The sequence below is a fragment of the Musa acuminata genome, chromosome BXJ3-6, assembly GCF_036884655.1.
Source record: "Musa acuminata AAA Group cultivar baxijiao chromosome BXJ3-6, Cavendish_Baxijiao_AAA, whole genome shotgun sequence".
Classification (NCBI taxonomy): domain Eukaryota; kingdom Viridiplantae; phylum Streptophyta; class Magnoliopsida; order Zingiberales; family Musaceae; genus Musa; species Musa acuminata.
Window position 1 is genome coordinate 8030686 of NC_088354.1, and position 17917 is coordinate 8048602.

The following is a 17917-nucleotide window of genomic DNA, read 5'->3' on the forward strand; positions in this document are numbered from 1 at the left end:
TCATTTATCAGAATTTGTTCCTTATATGTTAACCAAAGGCTTTTTGCTCTTTCTTACTTTATTTGTACGCACGTCATCACCCTTTTCTTGTACTTCAAGTCCCATGTAATTTTAATACTTGTATGTATCTGTTTATGATGCTTCTACAATTTTTTTAAAGATAATTTGTCCCTGACTACTTCTGTTTTGACTGTGGTAAGGCCATTTTTCTTGTTGGGATAATTATAATTATTTTTCTAATTTTAATCCAAGTGCTCCAGCTGTTGCATGTTCTTCAATTTTAGTTAGATATCTATCTGCTCTCTATTAATTTGATATCTATGTTTACCTAAGCTTTTCTCAGTTTGTCTTGATGTACTTTTGTCTACTTTTTTCTGTATGTTGCACCCTCCAATAACTCATTAAGGACAATTAGCTTGGATCAGAGGTTAGTTTCAGTTTGTTTAGTTGCAGTAGTAGTGGCATGATAGACAAGAGCACGATTTTCTTAGTACAACTGTAGAGTATTTGAATTTGCTTCAATTCATCTACCATTGTGGCCCTAAACAATGCCATTATCTTATTCCATCCTAGTTATTATTCTCCTTTTGCTGATGCTCTGTTTCTGTGTTTTTTCTTCTCTATATTCTGCATTAGGGCTCTTTTAGTTTCTGCCGTATGCCACAGTGGCACATCCAGCGTGTCATCAATAATAACTTAGGTCATCTTTCTTTTACCCTTTTCACTTAAATATTAATTACATTCTCTTATGCTCACCAATACCTGGAGCAGCAAATTAGTTTCTCAAGAAATTCATGTTCTCTATCTTGGAACTTCTGCTGGTGGTGTCCCATTACATCATGGTTAACATAATTAAGAGATCTTCCTACACTGAGACTCCTTCTTTGACCCTCGTAGCTTCATTCCAAGATTACATCAGTTTTGAAGATGTCATTGAGGGGTCTGTACAATGGATAATAGGTGAGGCCATAAGCAGGTAGATATGTGACTGGGCATGTTTTAAGTGATATAATCTATTTATTTTAATCTGAGTAGTAAAATTGAAATAAAAATGCACATATACATTTATCTAATTGCCTATATAATTTTACAATAATGATATTTAATTAGACAAGAGGTGCACAAACTACCAGCTTAGAGGCTGAATAAGATGAACTAGAAAGTTTAAAGGCATACATAGTTGTAGAGCTTACTTTATGCACACAACAGAATAATTTTTTTGTGTGTGTGTGTGTGTTTATATATATATACAAAGAGAGAGAGAGAGAGAGAGAGAGAGAGAGAGAGAGAGGGTTATGTGGATATAAAGTTGATAGATGAGTCATAGAATAGCCCCTCAAAAGCACATTTTTGTGGGCTTTTAATGTTGTTGTTATGTATTTTCATCTTTATTATGGCCCTTTATTCCATGTTCATGATGGACCTGTGATGTTGTCTTTGGCTAGTGGGATATTAGGTGTTTCCCTCCCGGAGGCATGGAGGAGACTTGAGTCGTGCTTTGGTCGATGACTTGTACTGGGTTTGACCTCTGCAGAGTAGCTCTCATTGCTGAACTCACTACTTCATAAGAGGCAGGAATGGGGTAAAAACCATGCCATCTCAATGCAAATCCTGTTTTTCTTCCCTCCTGATTTTTCTTCGGCCGTTGCTTGCTCCAGTTGGTCTTCACTCCATGTACAATTTGACCATAATTTCCCTTAACCATCAACTAGTTTCTCATGCTTCTGCCTTTATTTTTTTTCATGTAGGTTCAGTCTAGTAAAACCGTGATGGTTCCTTCTGTCATTCTCTTCCCCCACCAGGAAGCTATGTATATGGTGCATATTTAAGTTTTAATGGTGAAAGCTGTGTATAACAAGTAAGAAGATGCAGGGGGGAAAAGCTCCAATATCATTTAATGATTTCTGTAACCTAATAAAACATCAATGTTTGCTGAGATGTTCATAGTTTTTATGTATTGTTTTTAGATTCGAATTCACCGTTATCTGCTCCATAATTTGTCGACCCTGAAATCACATAACATATGTTCAGTCATTCACGCAAGAAACCAAGAAATCACGGGCATGCGTGTCTGCATGAACAAACATTCATGTAAAACGCCGTCGCACGAAGCAGTGTTCAAGACCTCAATGTCCATGTATGTATAAAATAGAGAATTTTCCATTGCTGATGTATCTGATTGTGGTATATTTTTTCCAAAAAAAATAAAATTAAATTTCTGTAAGAAGTACTGTTACAACCACGACCACGACCAGACTCATCCGACTGCAACGATGCATACAGATCAAGTGATCAATTGTCTGTTCACGTTTGATCTGATCTAAATGATTTTGGATGGACGATCAATCTGTTTATTCTTGATCCCCCTTCCTAGGATATCTTGATACGAAAGATTGATCGTCGCCGTTCATTTGAGGTGACGGACCGCGACCGACAGTATCATCTTGTACACGATCTGCGCCGTTCGTTATTCATAGCTATGATGGGAAGCGTGGTTTTTTCGTCAATAAATAAAAAGAGCTCTTGATCTCAATTTCTCGCGTCGATCGACACTGGTAAAATCCCCATCGGCTCGTGCCGGCGCTCGACTCTTTCTTCGTCTGGATTCCGGCGAGAAGCAATGATCTCTCAGTTCTTCGTGCTGTCGCAGCGAGGCGACAACATCGTCTTCCGCGATTGTAATCTCTCATTGTTATTCTCCTCTTCTGTTTCTTGATTCACCCGCGATTTCAACGCTGACCCGCCTTTTTCGTTCGATCGAAACCCTAAATTGAGCTCGTCGCCACGGCATTGAGACCCGTGGACGGCCGTGTCGTTTGATTGAAATCCTGATTCGATGTCTCGGTTATTCGCGCTGTCGCAGCCAGGCGACAACACCAATTTCATTTCTTGATTCACTCGCGATTTCAACGCTGACCCAGCCGTTTCGTTCGATCGACACCACGCCCTATATTTAGTTCCACACTAGAGCATTGAGATCTGTGGATGGCTCTGTCGTACGATTGAAACCTTAATTTTGGTTCGTTGCCAGGGGATTGAGATCTGCAGATCCTGCAGATCTAGGGCTTGCGGTCCATAATTCCTTGGACCTAGGCTCGGCCGGATCCGTCTCCCCGGTGCATATTTGCACTATTTTTCTTATGGAATTATCTGGAGCCATGGTGTTGAGATTATGGTTCTTAATGTTTACACCAAATCTCCATTTTGGTCATATGCTCGTGTCCTTTTAATCTTCCTACTTATAAGAATTTCGTGAATGGTTCATTATATTTCTGAACGTTTCTGTTTTATTGAATACCCTACTCGTAATCCTTTCTGGCTCTGACTGTTCGTTTAAAGCCTGAGTTATATTAAGGAAACCGTGGTGTCTACTTGATGGAATAGTGAAATCACCACAGGAGTTCGTATTTTTGGACTTACATGTATATTTTCTTCGTTCATCTACTTGAATTTGCTCCTAATTGACAAACTGTTTTACTGGTAGTTAAAATTAAGATTAACCTTGTAAGTGGGAGGTTTGGGGATAACCAATTGAAGTAGGCGAAACGTGGAAGTTTGTGTATTTTGTGCAGCCAAAATTGTTCAGTTTGAGTATTTTGTGCAGCCAAAATTGTTCAGTTTGAAACAATGTGGTTATTCAGTACCAACTCGGTTATATGGGTTGCAGCCTAAAAGATAGATTCCATTAGTATTAAAAAGGTTATGTAAACCTGGTTTTTGGTCATTTGTTTCCAAATATTGTTTTGATGTTTATAGTTATAAAGCAGAAGGTACTGATAAAGGAGCTTGACATAATTTATTTATATTGTCTAGAACTCTAGATAACTATAGATTTGTAGATCACATTCAAGCTTCATTAGATTCCTGATACTTCAATTTGCTTTGTTCATCTTGCTTTGTTTGCTTAAGATTTTCTAGGTTGATTTTTATTCTTATGAAAATATGCTGTTAGACATGTTAGGTAGATACATGTTCAAATTAGTACCATACGGTCATATACTCAGCTCCTTTTAGAGATGAGCTTTACATGTGTATCATTTCAGTTATAACTTATAAGAGAATCTTTTATCTGCCAAAAGTAGAAGAACGTTGAAATTCAGATCAATGATGCCATTAGAATTGGTCATCCAGGGTACTTCTATTAGTTCAATTTTGAGGGCTCTGAGCTCATACCATGGGAATATGCTATTTCCCCATAAATATTAAGATAGCTAAACTACTCTTACCAATTGTTAGTTGAATCAGTTGATAGTACAGCCTTTTATACTAAGTGCCCTGACAATTATTTTTCCAGTTCCTCTTTATGTTTGTAATGCTTAATAAGATTAAGCTTTTTTTTACTGAGCTTTGAATAGTGGATTTATGTTCAAGTTTCTAGTGGGTAGGCTGTCTCATTCGTTTCCAGTTAAAAATATTGAGTTTATTTTTTCCTGATTAATTGGTCTAGATCGTGGTGAAGTGCCAAAAGGAAGTGCTGAAATATTCTTCCGCAAAGTAAAGTTCTGGAAAGAGGATGAAGAAGAGGAGGCACCTCCTGTCTTTGTAGGTATTTGCATATGCAAAGCTAGTGTAGCATCATTTGTCTTTCTAAATATTGCGAAGACATAAATTAGCATTCAGGATCAATTCAATTCTTGTATCAACATACTTAAAACTATCTTGAGGATCTCCACATGTATAGATATCTTAAGTCTGTTCTTTAAAATGTATTTTTTTAGTTAGCTATTAGTGGGAACCTTATCTAATTCTGTAGCAGCCTTTTTCTCTCCTCTCAAGTCTTAGATGATGAAAATCAGTTGCTGTTACATCCATGCCCATTATCTTGTTCAAACAACTAAACAAAATTGTGCATTATATCTCTGATATGAACTTTTAAATTTTTGGTGTAATTGCTGTTGTCATTTTCAAGATTCTTTTAACTTTGCTTTTCATGCTATTGAAATAGTTGTGGCTTTTATTAGTACTGTTGAAAATCAAATAGTTGGCTGGATCCTGATAGTTGGTACAGATACGATCAATGATACCATGATTTGTTCCACTTGAATTTTAGTAACAAGGATAATTTTTTTTCTGAATAGTTTAAAGAGGCAAGTGGCCTCATCGTCTTAAGGCTAATAGTAGGTAGAAAATTCTTTTGGACCTGCTCCTTTACATTCTTTGAGAACTGTGATGGATTGAACCAACTATTCTATTGAAAATATAGAGATTATCATAGATAGACATGCATCTCTTCCAAGAACAAGAAGATGCTCCCAAGTTTCAACCACTTGTTGCTCTATTGACCAAAATTGCTTGCATGCTATCATTATAAATATTTGCAAAGGCATATGCATAAACTATTAAAACGAGAAAAGAAGGAAAATTTTAGTCTGAACTCTGAAGCATGCATAAGAAAATGGTAAAATGCCGATCTGTGGTCCATACTCCATACCACGGAAAATGGTAAAATGGTAAAATGCTGATCTGTCCTGTTAATGATGCAATTGAGATATAACACATCTTGGATGATAATTTTTTTTATGGTCAAATTTAACAGAGATGGAAGGTTTATCATAGACTGGTTTCTCATAGACTAATAATGACACATGCCGATCACATATAGAAGAGACTGGTCATAGTACTTATATATTGATTATATTCTCCTAATATATAACTGGACTTATCTGAAGCACTGAAGCACATCTTGACATGGTCGTTGTTCCAGCTATAGCATTGTCTTTGAAAGATCTTATTGTTGGAGTTAGTAAGTTATGAACATTAGTGCTTTGTGAGTATGCCAATGTCAGTGACATTAGCTGCTCAAGCTCTGAGTTTGTTGCTGACAAGGTGGAGTGTCTAGCTAAATTGTTGTTGCACAAGAGGAGGTTTATTTATCTATCTACATGAAAGATTTTGGAAAAGTACCATACAGATATATCTTCTGGTTGGGGGTTAAATGGTATAGTGCTTCTTTTCGTCTTTTCCTTTTAGGCCAAATGATTAATCTCCTTTACTTAAGTCACAAAAATTAAACATTTGACCCCTTAGAAAAGAATATTAGATGAAGCTTATACTGTTTTATTGGGCTACTGTTAGGCCATTTTCTTCAACTTGATTTGCTGTCAAGCACTCACTGTTGTCTTTGATGGTGCAATCATTATCAAATTTTTATTCCATTAGACAATATCTTTGATAGATTTTGCTAAATCTATTTTCTGGTATCATATGAGAAATTTGTGTTGATGCATCTACCAGTCACTAAGCCTTCTTGTTTCTTTTGTTTTTTTTTTTTCTGACCACAGAATGTGGATGGTGTCAACTACATTCATGTGAAGGTTGCTGGGTTGTTCTTTGTGGCAACGACAAGGGTTAATATTTCACCATCTCTTGTTCTGGAGCTCTTGCAGAGAATTGCACGTGTCATAAAAGATTATCTTGGTGTTCTTAATGAAGACTCGTTACGAAAAAATTTCGTGCTTGTTTATGAATTACTTGATGAAGTTATTGTAAGTGTTTGTTTACTATGTTACAAATAGTCAAATGTTTCTTTATTTACTTCATGATTTATCAGGGCACAATTTACTGCTATGGTACAACTATTCTTTATCATGTTATGGTTATATATCTTGTCCGTGTTAATTGGACTGAAGCTTTTTACAGTTGATGATATCTGTTCCATTTGTAATCCTATTTTTAGGACTTTGGTTATCCACAAACAACCTCTACAGAGGTTTTGAAGTCATATATATTCAATGAACCGATTGAGGTTGATGTTGCACGTTTGCCTCCTCTTGGTCCTGCATCGATGTTTATGGTACCATTTATTTATCTTTACATTATTCACTGCATCTGGAGAATCTCTTGTATTCCTGGATTCTGTTCTGTTTTTAGAATACATTTCTTCGTCTACTTGGCTTGTGTTTCAGACTTTTAGTTAACTGTTAGTATTTGCATGCTTGCAGCAAGGCACTAAAAGGATGCCTGGGACAGCTGTTACCAAATCTGTTGTATCTACAGAACCTGGTGGTAGGAAGAGGGAGGAAATATTTGTTGACATTATTGAAAAAATAAGTGTGACATTCAGCTCTAGTGTGAGTAAATTTGTCTTTTGTCCAGTAACATTAAGTGGCTGCTGTCAGAACTTATTTGTGTTTAGTAGATTATCACTCATGCCCATGTAGACCTGTTCATGTGACAAAATATATACATTGTACAGTGTGTTTTTACTTATCCATATTAAATAAATTGAAGCCAGATTTTGATGGTTAAATTAGATAAGTTCTCTATCAAATTCATGTTTTGCTGCAGTACCATAAGAAACTTCTCGTTTAGTTGTATTCTGTTGATTTGCCTGACATAGATGGTTATCTTCCTTGTCTGCTTATGGTTTTATAGCAAGCTAAATCGAGCATTATTATCAAAGTTTGTGCAGTTACGAATTCACACAACTGTCATCCAAATTCAGTTTATAATCCCTTTTAATGTGAAAGCTCTGTCCTAATGGTGATGATTTGATTTTGTCCTAATGTTATACCATTTTGACAATAGATATTGTAATGGAACAGGGTTATATACTCACATCAGAGATCGATGGCACCATTCAGATGAAAAGCTACCTAACTGGAAATCCAGAAATTCATCTCGCGCTCAATGAGGACTTGAGCATTGGTAGAGGCAGTGCTTCTGTTTATGGTAAGAACAAATATAGTGTATTCTAATTGTATCACCTCTCCTAGTTGCTGATTATGTTGTTGCTTTGTATTTATCTGAATTTTATGTTTCTATTACTGTTTCGTATTACCTTTATTATTGTGCTCGTGCAGTCTACATCCAAATAGATATCTGTCTCTAGATTTTGATCTTCTGTAAGTTAATTTTAGAGTCTTTTGCATTATGACTACTAGACACCTCCATGTCTGTTAAGATTTATGGAAAACAGGCTATTTTGGTCATCATACTTGTTAACTAAAGCCATTGGCTATAGCTTACGAGCTATTTCTGATGATTGGCTCAGATTTCTGTTAAATGTGATACACAAACTGTATTGGAACAAAATGATTTCATGAGCCCTACATCGATCTTGATGTGCTACTCCATAAGTTTTCATTGGGTTTTCTTATTTCTTTAATTGGCATGTCTATCTGAGATATTCCCATTCAATAGGACGTCGGTCACCTCTCCAAAAACATAAGTGGTCTGTCTACCAAAGTTAGCAAGATCGTGCACAAAAGTTTTGCTGTTTCTATTGATGTGAGACCATTGTAGGACTTGGACAGCTTTGACTAGATGAAGGGTGTCATGGCAAAGGGGCAGAAGTTGCCAAGGAATGCTTTTGCGATTCAATAGCATGTTGACTAAGCTTTTGGAGTCAGCGAAGACTCTAATACAGGTAGGTTGTTCTTGGTGTGCTGTCTTGAGGCCATCCAAAATAGTTACAGACCACCATTCTGTTGTCCCATGTGTATGTGAGAAGGTTGCCGGTCCCTGCAAGAGAAGTAGCAGGGCCAAAGGAGCCACCACAGTAAAGATTGTAATGATCATCTGGGACGGAATTCTCAGGGCGGTCAGTGCATTGTCGCATAGTTACATATGTGGAATTAAAGACATAATTTCAATTTTCAAGGATAAATCATGTGGTGCTGAAACTCTGAATTTGAAAAAAAGTGAAAAAGTGGGGAGAACTATTGATGAAATAGTGCATAAATAGTTCTAAGTAATTTATATGCTTTTGTTGTTACTTAAAAGTAAGAGTTGGGGAGAATTAATGGACAAATTGTTGGGAAACAAAGCATCACTAAGACAGGAAAAAATGCATAACGAGCTTTGCATCCGTACTGCAGATTGCAGAATTTATTCGACTTATTTATAAATGATAGATTTTTGTACTTAATGAATTTATTCTTATATTAATCTTGTTCTATTTGGTTTTAGAAAAATTATATAGAGAATTATTTGGCTCACTTACATGGGAAGAACTGTGTATCTTTTATAGTTCAGTAAACTTGTTACTGTAGTTTAAAGTCATGTATTGTGAACTTGTAATATGTAAGTTCTACAAGATTGATTATGTTTCAGATTATAGAAGTTCATCAGGAGGGGCTGTAATACTCGATGATTGTAACTTCCATGAATCAGTTCGCCTAGACAGCTTTGATGTCGACAGAACTTTGACATTGGTGCGTGTATTGCTTTGTGTATACATATTCAAATGCTAATAAAAACCTATACTTGTCAATTAGAACATATATTGCAAAAGCAATATCAAGGTACTTATTGTTCTTTTTGATGATAGATACCTCCAGATGGAGAATTTGCTGTAATGAACTACCGCATGACTCAGGAGTTCAAGCCTCCTTTCCGTGTCAATGCATTGATTGAAGAAGCAGGACAACTAAAGGTATGGTCATGCTTATCAGGATCTTTTAACTATAACATGATGCTTCCTTAATCCTTAGAGATGTTGTCTCTGAATTCTGTTTATGATCAGCAATATCAGACAATATATATTCTTATGCTTAACAGGCTGAGGTTATTATAAAAGTACGTGCTGATTTCTCGGCGAGTGTTACTGCTAACACAATCACAATTCAAATGCCAGTGCCAACTCATACAGCAAGGTGGTTTTGTTCCTTGTCTTTACATCTCTTGTTCACTTCTCACTGTTATGTTTCCTACAGTCAACTCACTGGTAACCGTTTGTAGGAATCTATAACTTCATCCATTTGAACTATGTAATTTCATTATTGCTATCATTTGTATTGACAATTAATCATTGCTAATCTAGGATATCTGCTTCTTCATTCATGGTTATCATATGTGAACTATTCTGGATTTTTTGGATTCTTCTGCTGATGCTCTCGACCTTTGTGATTACTGTTGCAATTTTTTTTTCCAGGGTCACATGTGCTCACTCATGCATTAATCATGGTTTTAAATAGGTAATTAGATATTTTAAAAACATGTAAAGGCTGTGATTGTTATGAATGTATCTAACTGACTAAAAGCCATGTCCGCCAATTTATACCTGCAGTTAAAAACTCTCCCTTCTGAATTGACCAGTAAAAAAATGGTGTATTTCATTTTTTTTCCACTGTACAAGCATCTTCCAGTTGTGAAGAATTCTCTTAGTTGAATTTGTCCTTCAGAAGATCTATCACCACTTTAATAGGATAATTTTCTCAAGGTATGCTGTATTTAGTGTTGTTTGTCTTTTTGATCAATTCGTTATCAGGAATCTTCATCCTTTTAGTTTCTTATGGTTTGTTTCCTACCAATCATGTGTTCATGCGTTTGGCCCTGGACCTTATTATTCTCTTAAAGCACTTCTTGCTAATTAAATTGAGTAATAACATAAATGAGTTCTACTGAGGGTTCTGTTTAGGTGAGATATTTGAAAGATATGTGAACATTTAAATTCACTGAACGATCTATGCTATACTGTTGGGTGATTGATCAGATTCATTGGATCTGTAACCACATTCCCTTCTACCGGCTATTGCATGTGCTTCACTTGTCTTGCTTGATGATGTTCTTTTGAAGTTATTCCTTCAGTTACTGGTGACCTCTACAAGTATCTTCTTATTGTTTCAGTGTATCTTGTGTATTCTACTTTAAGAGACAGTCCTCGTCTTTCTTTGACTTTTCGTGTTTCCACTACTAGATTAAGATGGCCTATATGCATAATTTTTTTTAATATTATTTGTTGATACTTCTACAAGGTTGGTAAGTAGTTCATAAATGCAATATCGTTATTTCTAAAAGACTTATTCCGTTAAGTTTCTGGAACCTTTCTTTTTGTTGCATAAAGCATGGAAAGCTGATCATATCTTATATCCTAACGAATGTGTGTCACAATTCTAATTATGAAACCAATCACATATGAAGCACGACCTTGGTGAAGTCTTCTTTTATAGATTTTTTTTCTAAATGGTATCATAATTTACTGTGTGATACAATTGTGGTTCTGAATATATATTTTCGGTAATTAATGGCCAAAAGTAGTGATGACTGGTAACTGTTGCTGATAAAGATATTGGACAATGATGTACAGGGTTAGTTTTGAGTTAGAATCTGGTGCAGTTGGACAGACGGCTGATTTTAAGGAAGGAGCTAAAAGACTTGAATGGTGTCTAAAGAAGGCAGGATTTTCATCTATTTCTTTTTCCTTTTATTGTTTTTTTTACTTTCTTTGTTCAAATTTTTAACATATTGTTATCAATATCTGGGTCTTCATGGAAAAATGGTATGTTTTTTTAGACTATTCATGTTCCAAGTATTAACTAGTCATATCTTCCACTAAACCTTGGTCATAAGATAAATATTTATATATTGTATTATAGCTCTTTGAGTTGTCTGTTCACATTTGGTCTTACAAATGAAAGTTCTTCAGATTGTGGGTGGGTCTGAACACACACTGCGTGCAAAGCTCACATTTTCACAGGAATCACATGGTAGTAACATTTCTGCTTATTTCTTCATTGATAAAAATTTCTATCCTGTTTGTTAAAAGTTCTTGTTTTCCAGGAAACATCGCCAGAGAAGCTGGACCTGTAAACATGAACTTTACCATACCAATGTACAATGCATCAAAGTTTCAGGTGAGGCGATAACTTTTTTTACTTGTTAGCATGTCCTTTTCATCCACCAGGTTAGGTTACTTGAATTAGCTGAGAAAGAGACAAATTCCGATACTTCTTAGCTGTCAAGTATCTCATTGATGGTTAATGGATGCTTAAAATGGGGGCAAATAATTGTCATTAGATATGCAAGAACCGAGTAATGCTCTTTTTTATTAATCTTAAATGATTTTTTTGCTGGTTATTGTGGGTAATTTGGCTATTTAGTCTTTCTGGTAGTTCTCAGTTTGGTTTACTAGTATATTATAATCTTAAGATGGTGATAATGTTGAAGCATATTAATTGTGTATATATGAACATGGATCTACGCTGGAAGCTTGGGGCAAACTCTGATGTAATAAATGTTATGTGCACATTTTGGACATTTGTCAGTATATTTGGAAGCAAGTGGACAGTTCAGGTGCTCTGACTTTGTGGCAAAAATTATTATAGTGAAAACTCTATTGTCTAATCCAACCCTGATTCTATCACCATTTTATGTTTGAGGTCGTGGACTTATAATTGCTAAAGATCAAAGGGACCGAAGATATCTATCTGCACAATTTAGATTTAATAGTGGTTTCCCATTAAGACTTTTTTTTTTTTTCTGTTGCGTCATTGGGTACATGGTCTGCTTGGCCAAGACGGGGAAAAATTTTGTGTTCCAAGAGTGGAAGTGATTGTTATGCCTGTATGGTAAGCGGAAGTAGCATTTTAGAGATTTACTAGAAGCGGTCTATTAAATATGTAGTGTCAGTTCAATGGACATTACATTGATTATTTATCAGAAAGGCAAAGGAATTGGAGCACTTACAGCATTTCTTAGTGGGTGTAGATTTAGGTTGACTACATAATTCTTTGTTGTTATGTTTGTGGGTGTAGATTTAGGTTGACTACATAGTTCATTATTTATCAGAAAGGCAAATGAATTGGAGCACTTACAGCATTTTAGAGATTTACTAGAAGCAGGCTATTAACAACAATAACCGATGAGGGCCCAACTCTTTGGGATCGGCTGCAACTAACATGATTTTGAATAACTGATTAACTTTTAATTCTTGTTTGTGATTTCATTATTTATAAAATGTGAGAATTTCTGTGCTTGTTAATAGTTTGACCCCTTGGCAAAGTGACTATAAACATCTTTGGCATTGAATTTACTTTGATTTTCAAACATAGAGTTCAGCATGAGTGTCTATAAGCTAGTAGCTATATTTTGTTGCAAAATAGGACAGAACAGTAACTTACATAATAATTAGGTCACACTGTTCATATGACAAGCTTCAACCAAATGTATGCTAGATGTCCATCTTGGCTGTTTCGCTTGTCCTAGGGAATTTGTGAAATTATTTATGGACTCTTTTTTGTTTGGCTTTGCTCCATAATGATCCGACTGACAAGAAAAGACTTGGATGGTTTACCTTTCAATTCATTCTAGGATAATTCCTTCTATGCTGTTTTTACTTAATTTCTGTGATTCTGTTCCTTTAATGTGATTCAAAGTTCAAACAATCTCATGAGTGCCACTTCTTGATTTTGAGCTAAAAGTTATTAGCAATAAAGTTCTGATCCTTGGGTTTCCCTACTCGTGTCATTGTTCTTCTTGAGCAGGTAAGATATCTACAGATAGCAAAGAAGTCACCCTCCTACAACCCATATCGGTGGGTGAGATACGTCACACAATCAAACTCCTATGTTGCTCGCTTATGAGAAAATTCGAAGCTTGTTTCTACTTGTTATTATTAAGGTGTTGGAGATGGAGACTTCGATGAGTACTTTTTTTTTGGAGACGAGTAACTAGAGAATAAAGTTTGTGAAAGAACCGAACTAGTAGCCCCTCCCCAACTTTTGCAGCATGGTGCCTGTTTTTTCTTCTCTTCCTTTGTCAAGTGTTGTTGTATGTCAGATTAGAGCGGTCAGGTCAGTAAATATGTCATGACTTGCTCTGTTAACGAGCACTCATTAGCAAAACTGACAGTGAGTTGTGTGTTTTTTTTTTTTTTTTTGTAATCTGGATCCATCCTATTTACTTATTTTAATTGGGTTTGGCCAATCATAATCAAAAGAAGGGGAAATATATATAATTGAGAGAAAAAAAATCAAATAAAAAGAAAGAACTAGAAAGTTAAAGGAAATAATTAAAAAAGGTTGGGAACAGAGGTAACGGCTGCGTTAGTGTTACTGCACTATCTCTACGAAGCATGAGCACAACAGATAGGAAATATTACTAGGTTTTATTTACGCCGCCAACTAGTAGGGAACAAGTAAGCTAATGATTTTTTCGTTTTGCACGGATGCGACCGCGGATTAAGAAGGGTCACGATGGCAAGCAGAGCGGCACATTGAACGCGATTGGCTAAGGCTGGTGGGTCATCGATGATCTTGACCGCGGGTCCCGTTCCCTAGCCCACCACTTCCGAGAAACCAGAAGTAGAGGAGAGAGAGAGAGAGAGAGGAATAAGAATCGACGAAGGCCTGTTAGGAACGGGGAGGAGAAAGAAACGTGAAATGGCGAGGAGACGGCAGCGAGAGATCCCGCCTTGCTCCAAGACGTACGGCTTCCCCATCTACTGCGCCGCTTGGGTCCCCATCGACCGGATCTCCTCTGCCGCTGCCGAGGAAGAGGCCGCCGGGAAGAAGAAGGAAGGAGGAGGCGAGGTTGCAGCCGTGGAGGAGACCGCCGAGAAGAAGGAACAAGGAGGAGGAGGAGGCGAGGTGGCGGTGGCCGAGGAGGAGGCCGCGGAGAAGAAGGAACAGGAAGGAGGCCAGTCGTTCCACACGCTCGATCCCAATTGGCTCCTGGTGGCGCTGGGGGGAGGCGGCGGCGAAGGACGGAGCGGGGTTCCCAATGTCCTCCTGATTGCCGAGTTCGACTTGATCTCGCGATCTCTCTCCGACACGCCGGTAATATTCTTTCTTCCCTCAGTTTCAAGAACCCTATGTAACCCATCGATTCCTGAATCCGAACTTGTTCTTTTCGAATTTCGTTATAATTTTAGCGTCTGAAGTGGTTATGAGGCGTGGCTTCTTGATTCTTGAAGTTTTCGTTGCCTGGTGTAGGTTTTCAGGTTGGGAACCGATGCCGATGTGCCTTATAGGATGGCGGTGCACCCTGGAGGAGACGGCGTTGTCTGCGCGTTTCCAAAGAGTTGCAGGTGTCAGAAACTCTCGTCCTCATGTCAATTTAGTGTTACAATATCGTTGTCTTGAAACTCTTGTGCTTTTGGTATTATACCTTTTGCGCTAAAAAGATACCATGAACTTGACACAAGCACTTGGTTAAAATGTACAAGTTAATTTGACTCGGCATTCATGCCCTCATATACAGTTTTGACATCGAAATCATGAGCAAGATGTATTTTCAACTCTCAGTTCCCTATATTTTTTACACTTGTTATTCTCTAATTTTTGGAGAAGAATTGGCATCTAGCTGTCACAATTCAACGACTTATTACAAAAGAATACTTGTATCACTTGCAAAGACTTTTGCAATATGTTTAGTGTATCTAGCTGTCACAATTTGAGAGCTATCCTACGATGCCATGCTTTAAAATGGAGAACATGAGATTTAGAGAAACATTCAAAGATATGCAGATTCTCCTATTCAGTGTTTTGGGTGTTGTTGCTTTTCTTAGTGATATTTATTTGCTTTTTTACGATGTAGTGTGCCAGAGATTTCTGTTTATGATGAATAAGCATGGTTTGATCTTTCTTGTGATCGTGAACATTTGTTTTTATCTGCCCCTCTAGATGGTTTGACTGGGACGTTCCAGAGAGCAAGAAAACCTATAAACTGGCCTTGAAATCTTCTGCAAAGATATTGACACCATTAGAAGATGTTGGGCTGCAGTTAGCATTGGCCTTTGACGCTGAAGGTTCTATACTTGCAACTGGTGGTGAGGTAGGTAATTTCTTTCTGGTTGTTTCAGTTAGGAAGAGAACATAAAAGGTTGTGATATTGTAGTAGTTATCATTTGGATGTTTCATACTGCAGTATGTTCTTGCTTAGTAATTAAGTGTTGACATCTATTTTAGTGGACACTGCTTTCTTATACCATCCGAGCATTCTATATAAGTTGCATGACAGTTGAGATTTCATGTTCCATCAATGAAATATCCCTGAAAAAAGACGATTAAAATTTCATGTAACTTGTTTAAAGTTTTATGGTGTAGCCCCCACAATACATGGGACTACATGGTAAGGAAAAGTAACACTATAGAATTAGAAAAGGAGAGTAAGAAAAGCAGAAGACATGCTGCCACATGCATGAATTTACATGAATGCCTCGTCTTTAATTTTGAGCTGCTACATGCAGGATGGGCATTTGAGGGTCTTCAAGTGGCCAAGCATGGAAATTATTCTGGATCAAACTGATGCTCATACAACCGTGAAGGATCTGGATTTTAGGTGGATGGACGCCTATGCATACTAAATTTATAAAGTTATTGGATTTTTTTTTTTTTTTTTTTTGTTATCATGTATCATTTCTGAGCCTATGAAATGATTTGCAGCTCAAATGGTAAGTTTCTTGTGTCATTGGGCAACAGTGGCCCATGCAGAGTTTGGGATTTGACATCATCAACAGCTATAGCCAGTCTGCCAAGGGAAATTGTAAGTTTCTTAAGTTATTCTTATATGTGGCTGTGTTTGAAATTTTTGCTGAACATACTATTCTAAACTATATCTGCTTCCAGGGTGAAATTTTTGGCTTCTGCAGATTCTCTCAGACCAGGGCTGATAATCCAGTTTTATATGTTACTGCAATGCACGGTGTCGTTGTTGGATAAGGCTATTTCTTCTTGGAAGTTTTTCACTATAGTCTCAATTTTTATAGGATATAACACCAAACAACATACGTACAGGTAACCAAGCAAAGCTAGTGTCTTGGGATTCCGTTTCATGGAAGAGGGTTGGAGAAAGAAAGATAGGTCGTGATCCAATTTCCGCATTCAACGTATCCATGGATGGTAAACACCTTGCTGCGTAAGTGACTCAACTTATACGTCCATCACCGGGTATAGGTCTGTTAGTGATATTTTCCTATGCTTTGCTATTTCATTTGCATGATTTATTCTATTAGTCGTATTCTACTTCTGTGAGTCTACAAGGTTGATAGTAACAGAAGTATATGACTTAGAGTAATTTGAATTTGGAAATATGAGCTGTAGCTTTTTGTGGGTTCCCCTGGGGTAACGTCCTGTCATACCCCTTTATTTATTGTTTTGACTTGTGGCTTTTTTTATGCATCTGAAGTTCTAAGCCGAACTTCAGAAATAATTACCACCATCTAACTATCTTTTCTCGACTCAGAAATAATTTAGGTGACCATTTTCTGTTCTTTTAATGATGCAAACATGCTCTAATTTGACCCCCTTAAGATTTTTTCCTTTCATCTGGATTTCGGAGAACAGAATGATTCTTCTGTCTTTCTTAAAGAGGTATTAAAGCATTTCATCATTCTTTGTGTCTGCCTTGACTTTGTCAAGAGTCCATAATTGTATCATCTTTGGAAATAGGCCATCCCAATATGTGGCTCAATCAGTAGTGACTGAATACACCCAACATTCATTATTTTGTGTAAAAAAGGAAAATTCTTTGCTTCCGTAGTTTATTTTCTTGAAAAGAAGAGCCTTTTCTTCACTGTTTGCAGTGGGACTGTTGAAGGGGATATTACTATATTGAGCTCGTTGGATATGCGGGTGCAGATGACGGTTAAAAAGGCACACCTTGGCATCGTGACTGCATTGGCTTTCACACAAGATTCAAGGTTATTATTCCACCTTCCCACCCCACCCCACCCCCCGCATCATAATCTTAGGGTCATAAGAACTTTTTTTCTTTGTCGCGTACAGGGCACTGGTTTCTACATCCTTCGATTCAAATGCACGAGTCACAGTAATCGAGAGCCAAAAAAGTAGCGGTAAAGTCTCGATCTGCCTTTTGGTCTAGTTGCATGCTTATGTTTTTGAAGATTTTGATTATATGTCCGTCGCCAGGGCCCAACCTGTGGCTTTTCGTGCTGGTTATCATGCTGGCCGTTCTGGTCTATTACTTGAGGTTTACGGGAGTCTTTTAAAGGGGTGCACTTCGGGCTGCTTTTTGTTCGGGGATACTTTTTGTCGTACAAGGGACCGTTTCGATTGAATAATATGTTCAGGAATGCTTTTGGACGCCAAATGGAATGAATGCACCGACAGAATGACCGACTATTTTCTGCTCTGGGTTCAAGAAGAACAATTGAGAGCTCCCAATAGCTTTATTAATGAGTTGCAAATTTAGGTTGGATTGTTTTTTGGTTTCATAAGAATTCGCCTGTAGACAC

At 37.1% G+C, this 17917-nt stretch overlaps 2 protein-coding genes across 2 annotated transcripts; both read left to right on the plus strand.

Annotated features, from left to right (window-relative positions):
* Positions 1-2520: 2520 nt before the first annotated feature.
* LOC135640106 (AP-4 complex subunit mu-like) lies at positions 2521-13587 on the plus strand. Its single transcript, XM_065154242.1, has 13 exons — positions 2521-2678; positions 4448-4542; positions 6282-6485; positions 6677-6793; positions 6942-7070; positions 7545-7671; positions 9055-9155; positions 9272-9376; positions 9502-9596; positions 11030-11117; positions 11369-11429; positions 11503-11576; positions 13206-13587. Exons 1-13 carry the CDS (start codon positions 2621-2623, stop codon positions 13302-13304), a joined length of 1353 nt encoding a protein of 450 aa, XP_065010314.1. The 5' UTR covers positions 2521-2620; the 3' UTR covers positions 13305-13587.
* A 456-nt stretch (positions 13588-14043) lies between these two features.
* LOC103987442 (SEC12-like protein 2) lies at positions 14044-17804 on the plus strand. Its single transcript, XM_009405751.3, has 10 exons — positions 14044-14498; positions 14655-14749; positions 15345-15495; positions 15911-16002; positions 16107-16206; positions 16290-16365; positions 16458-16578; positions 17246-17362; positions 17448-17515; positions 17592-17804. The coding sequence occupies exons 1-10, from the start codon at positions 14103-14105 to the stop codon at positions 17669-17671; spliced, it is 1296 nt and encodes a 431-aa protein (XP_009404026.2). The 5' UTR covers positions 14044-14102; the 3' UTR covers positions 17672-17804.
* The last annotated feature ends 113 nt before the right edge of the window (positions 17805-17917 follow it).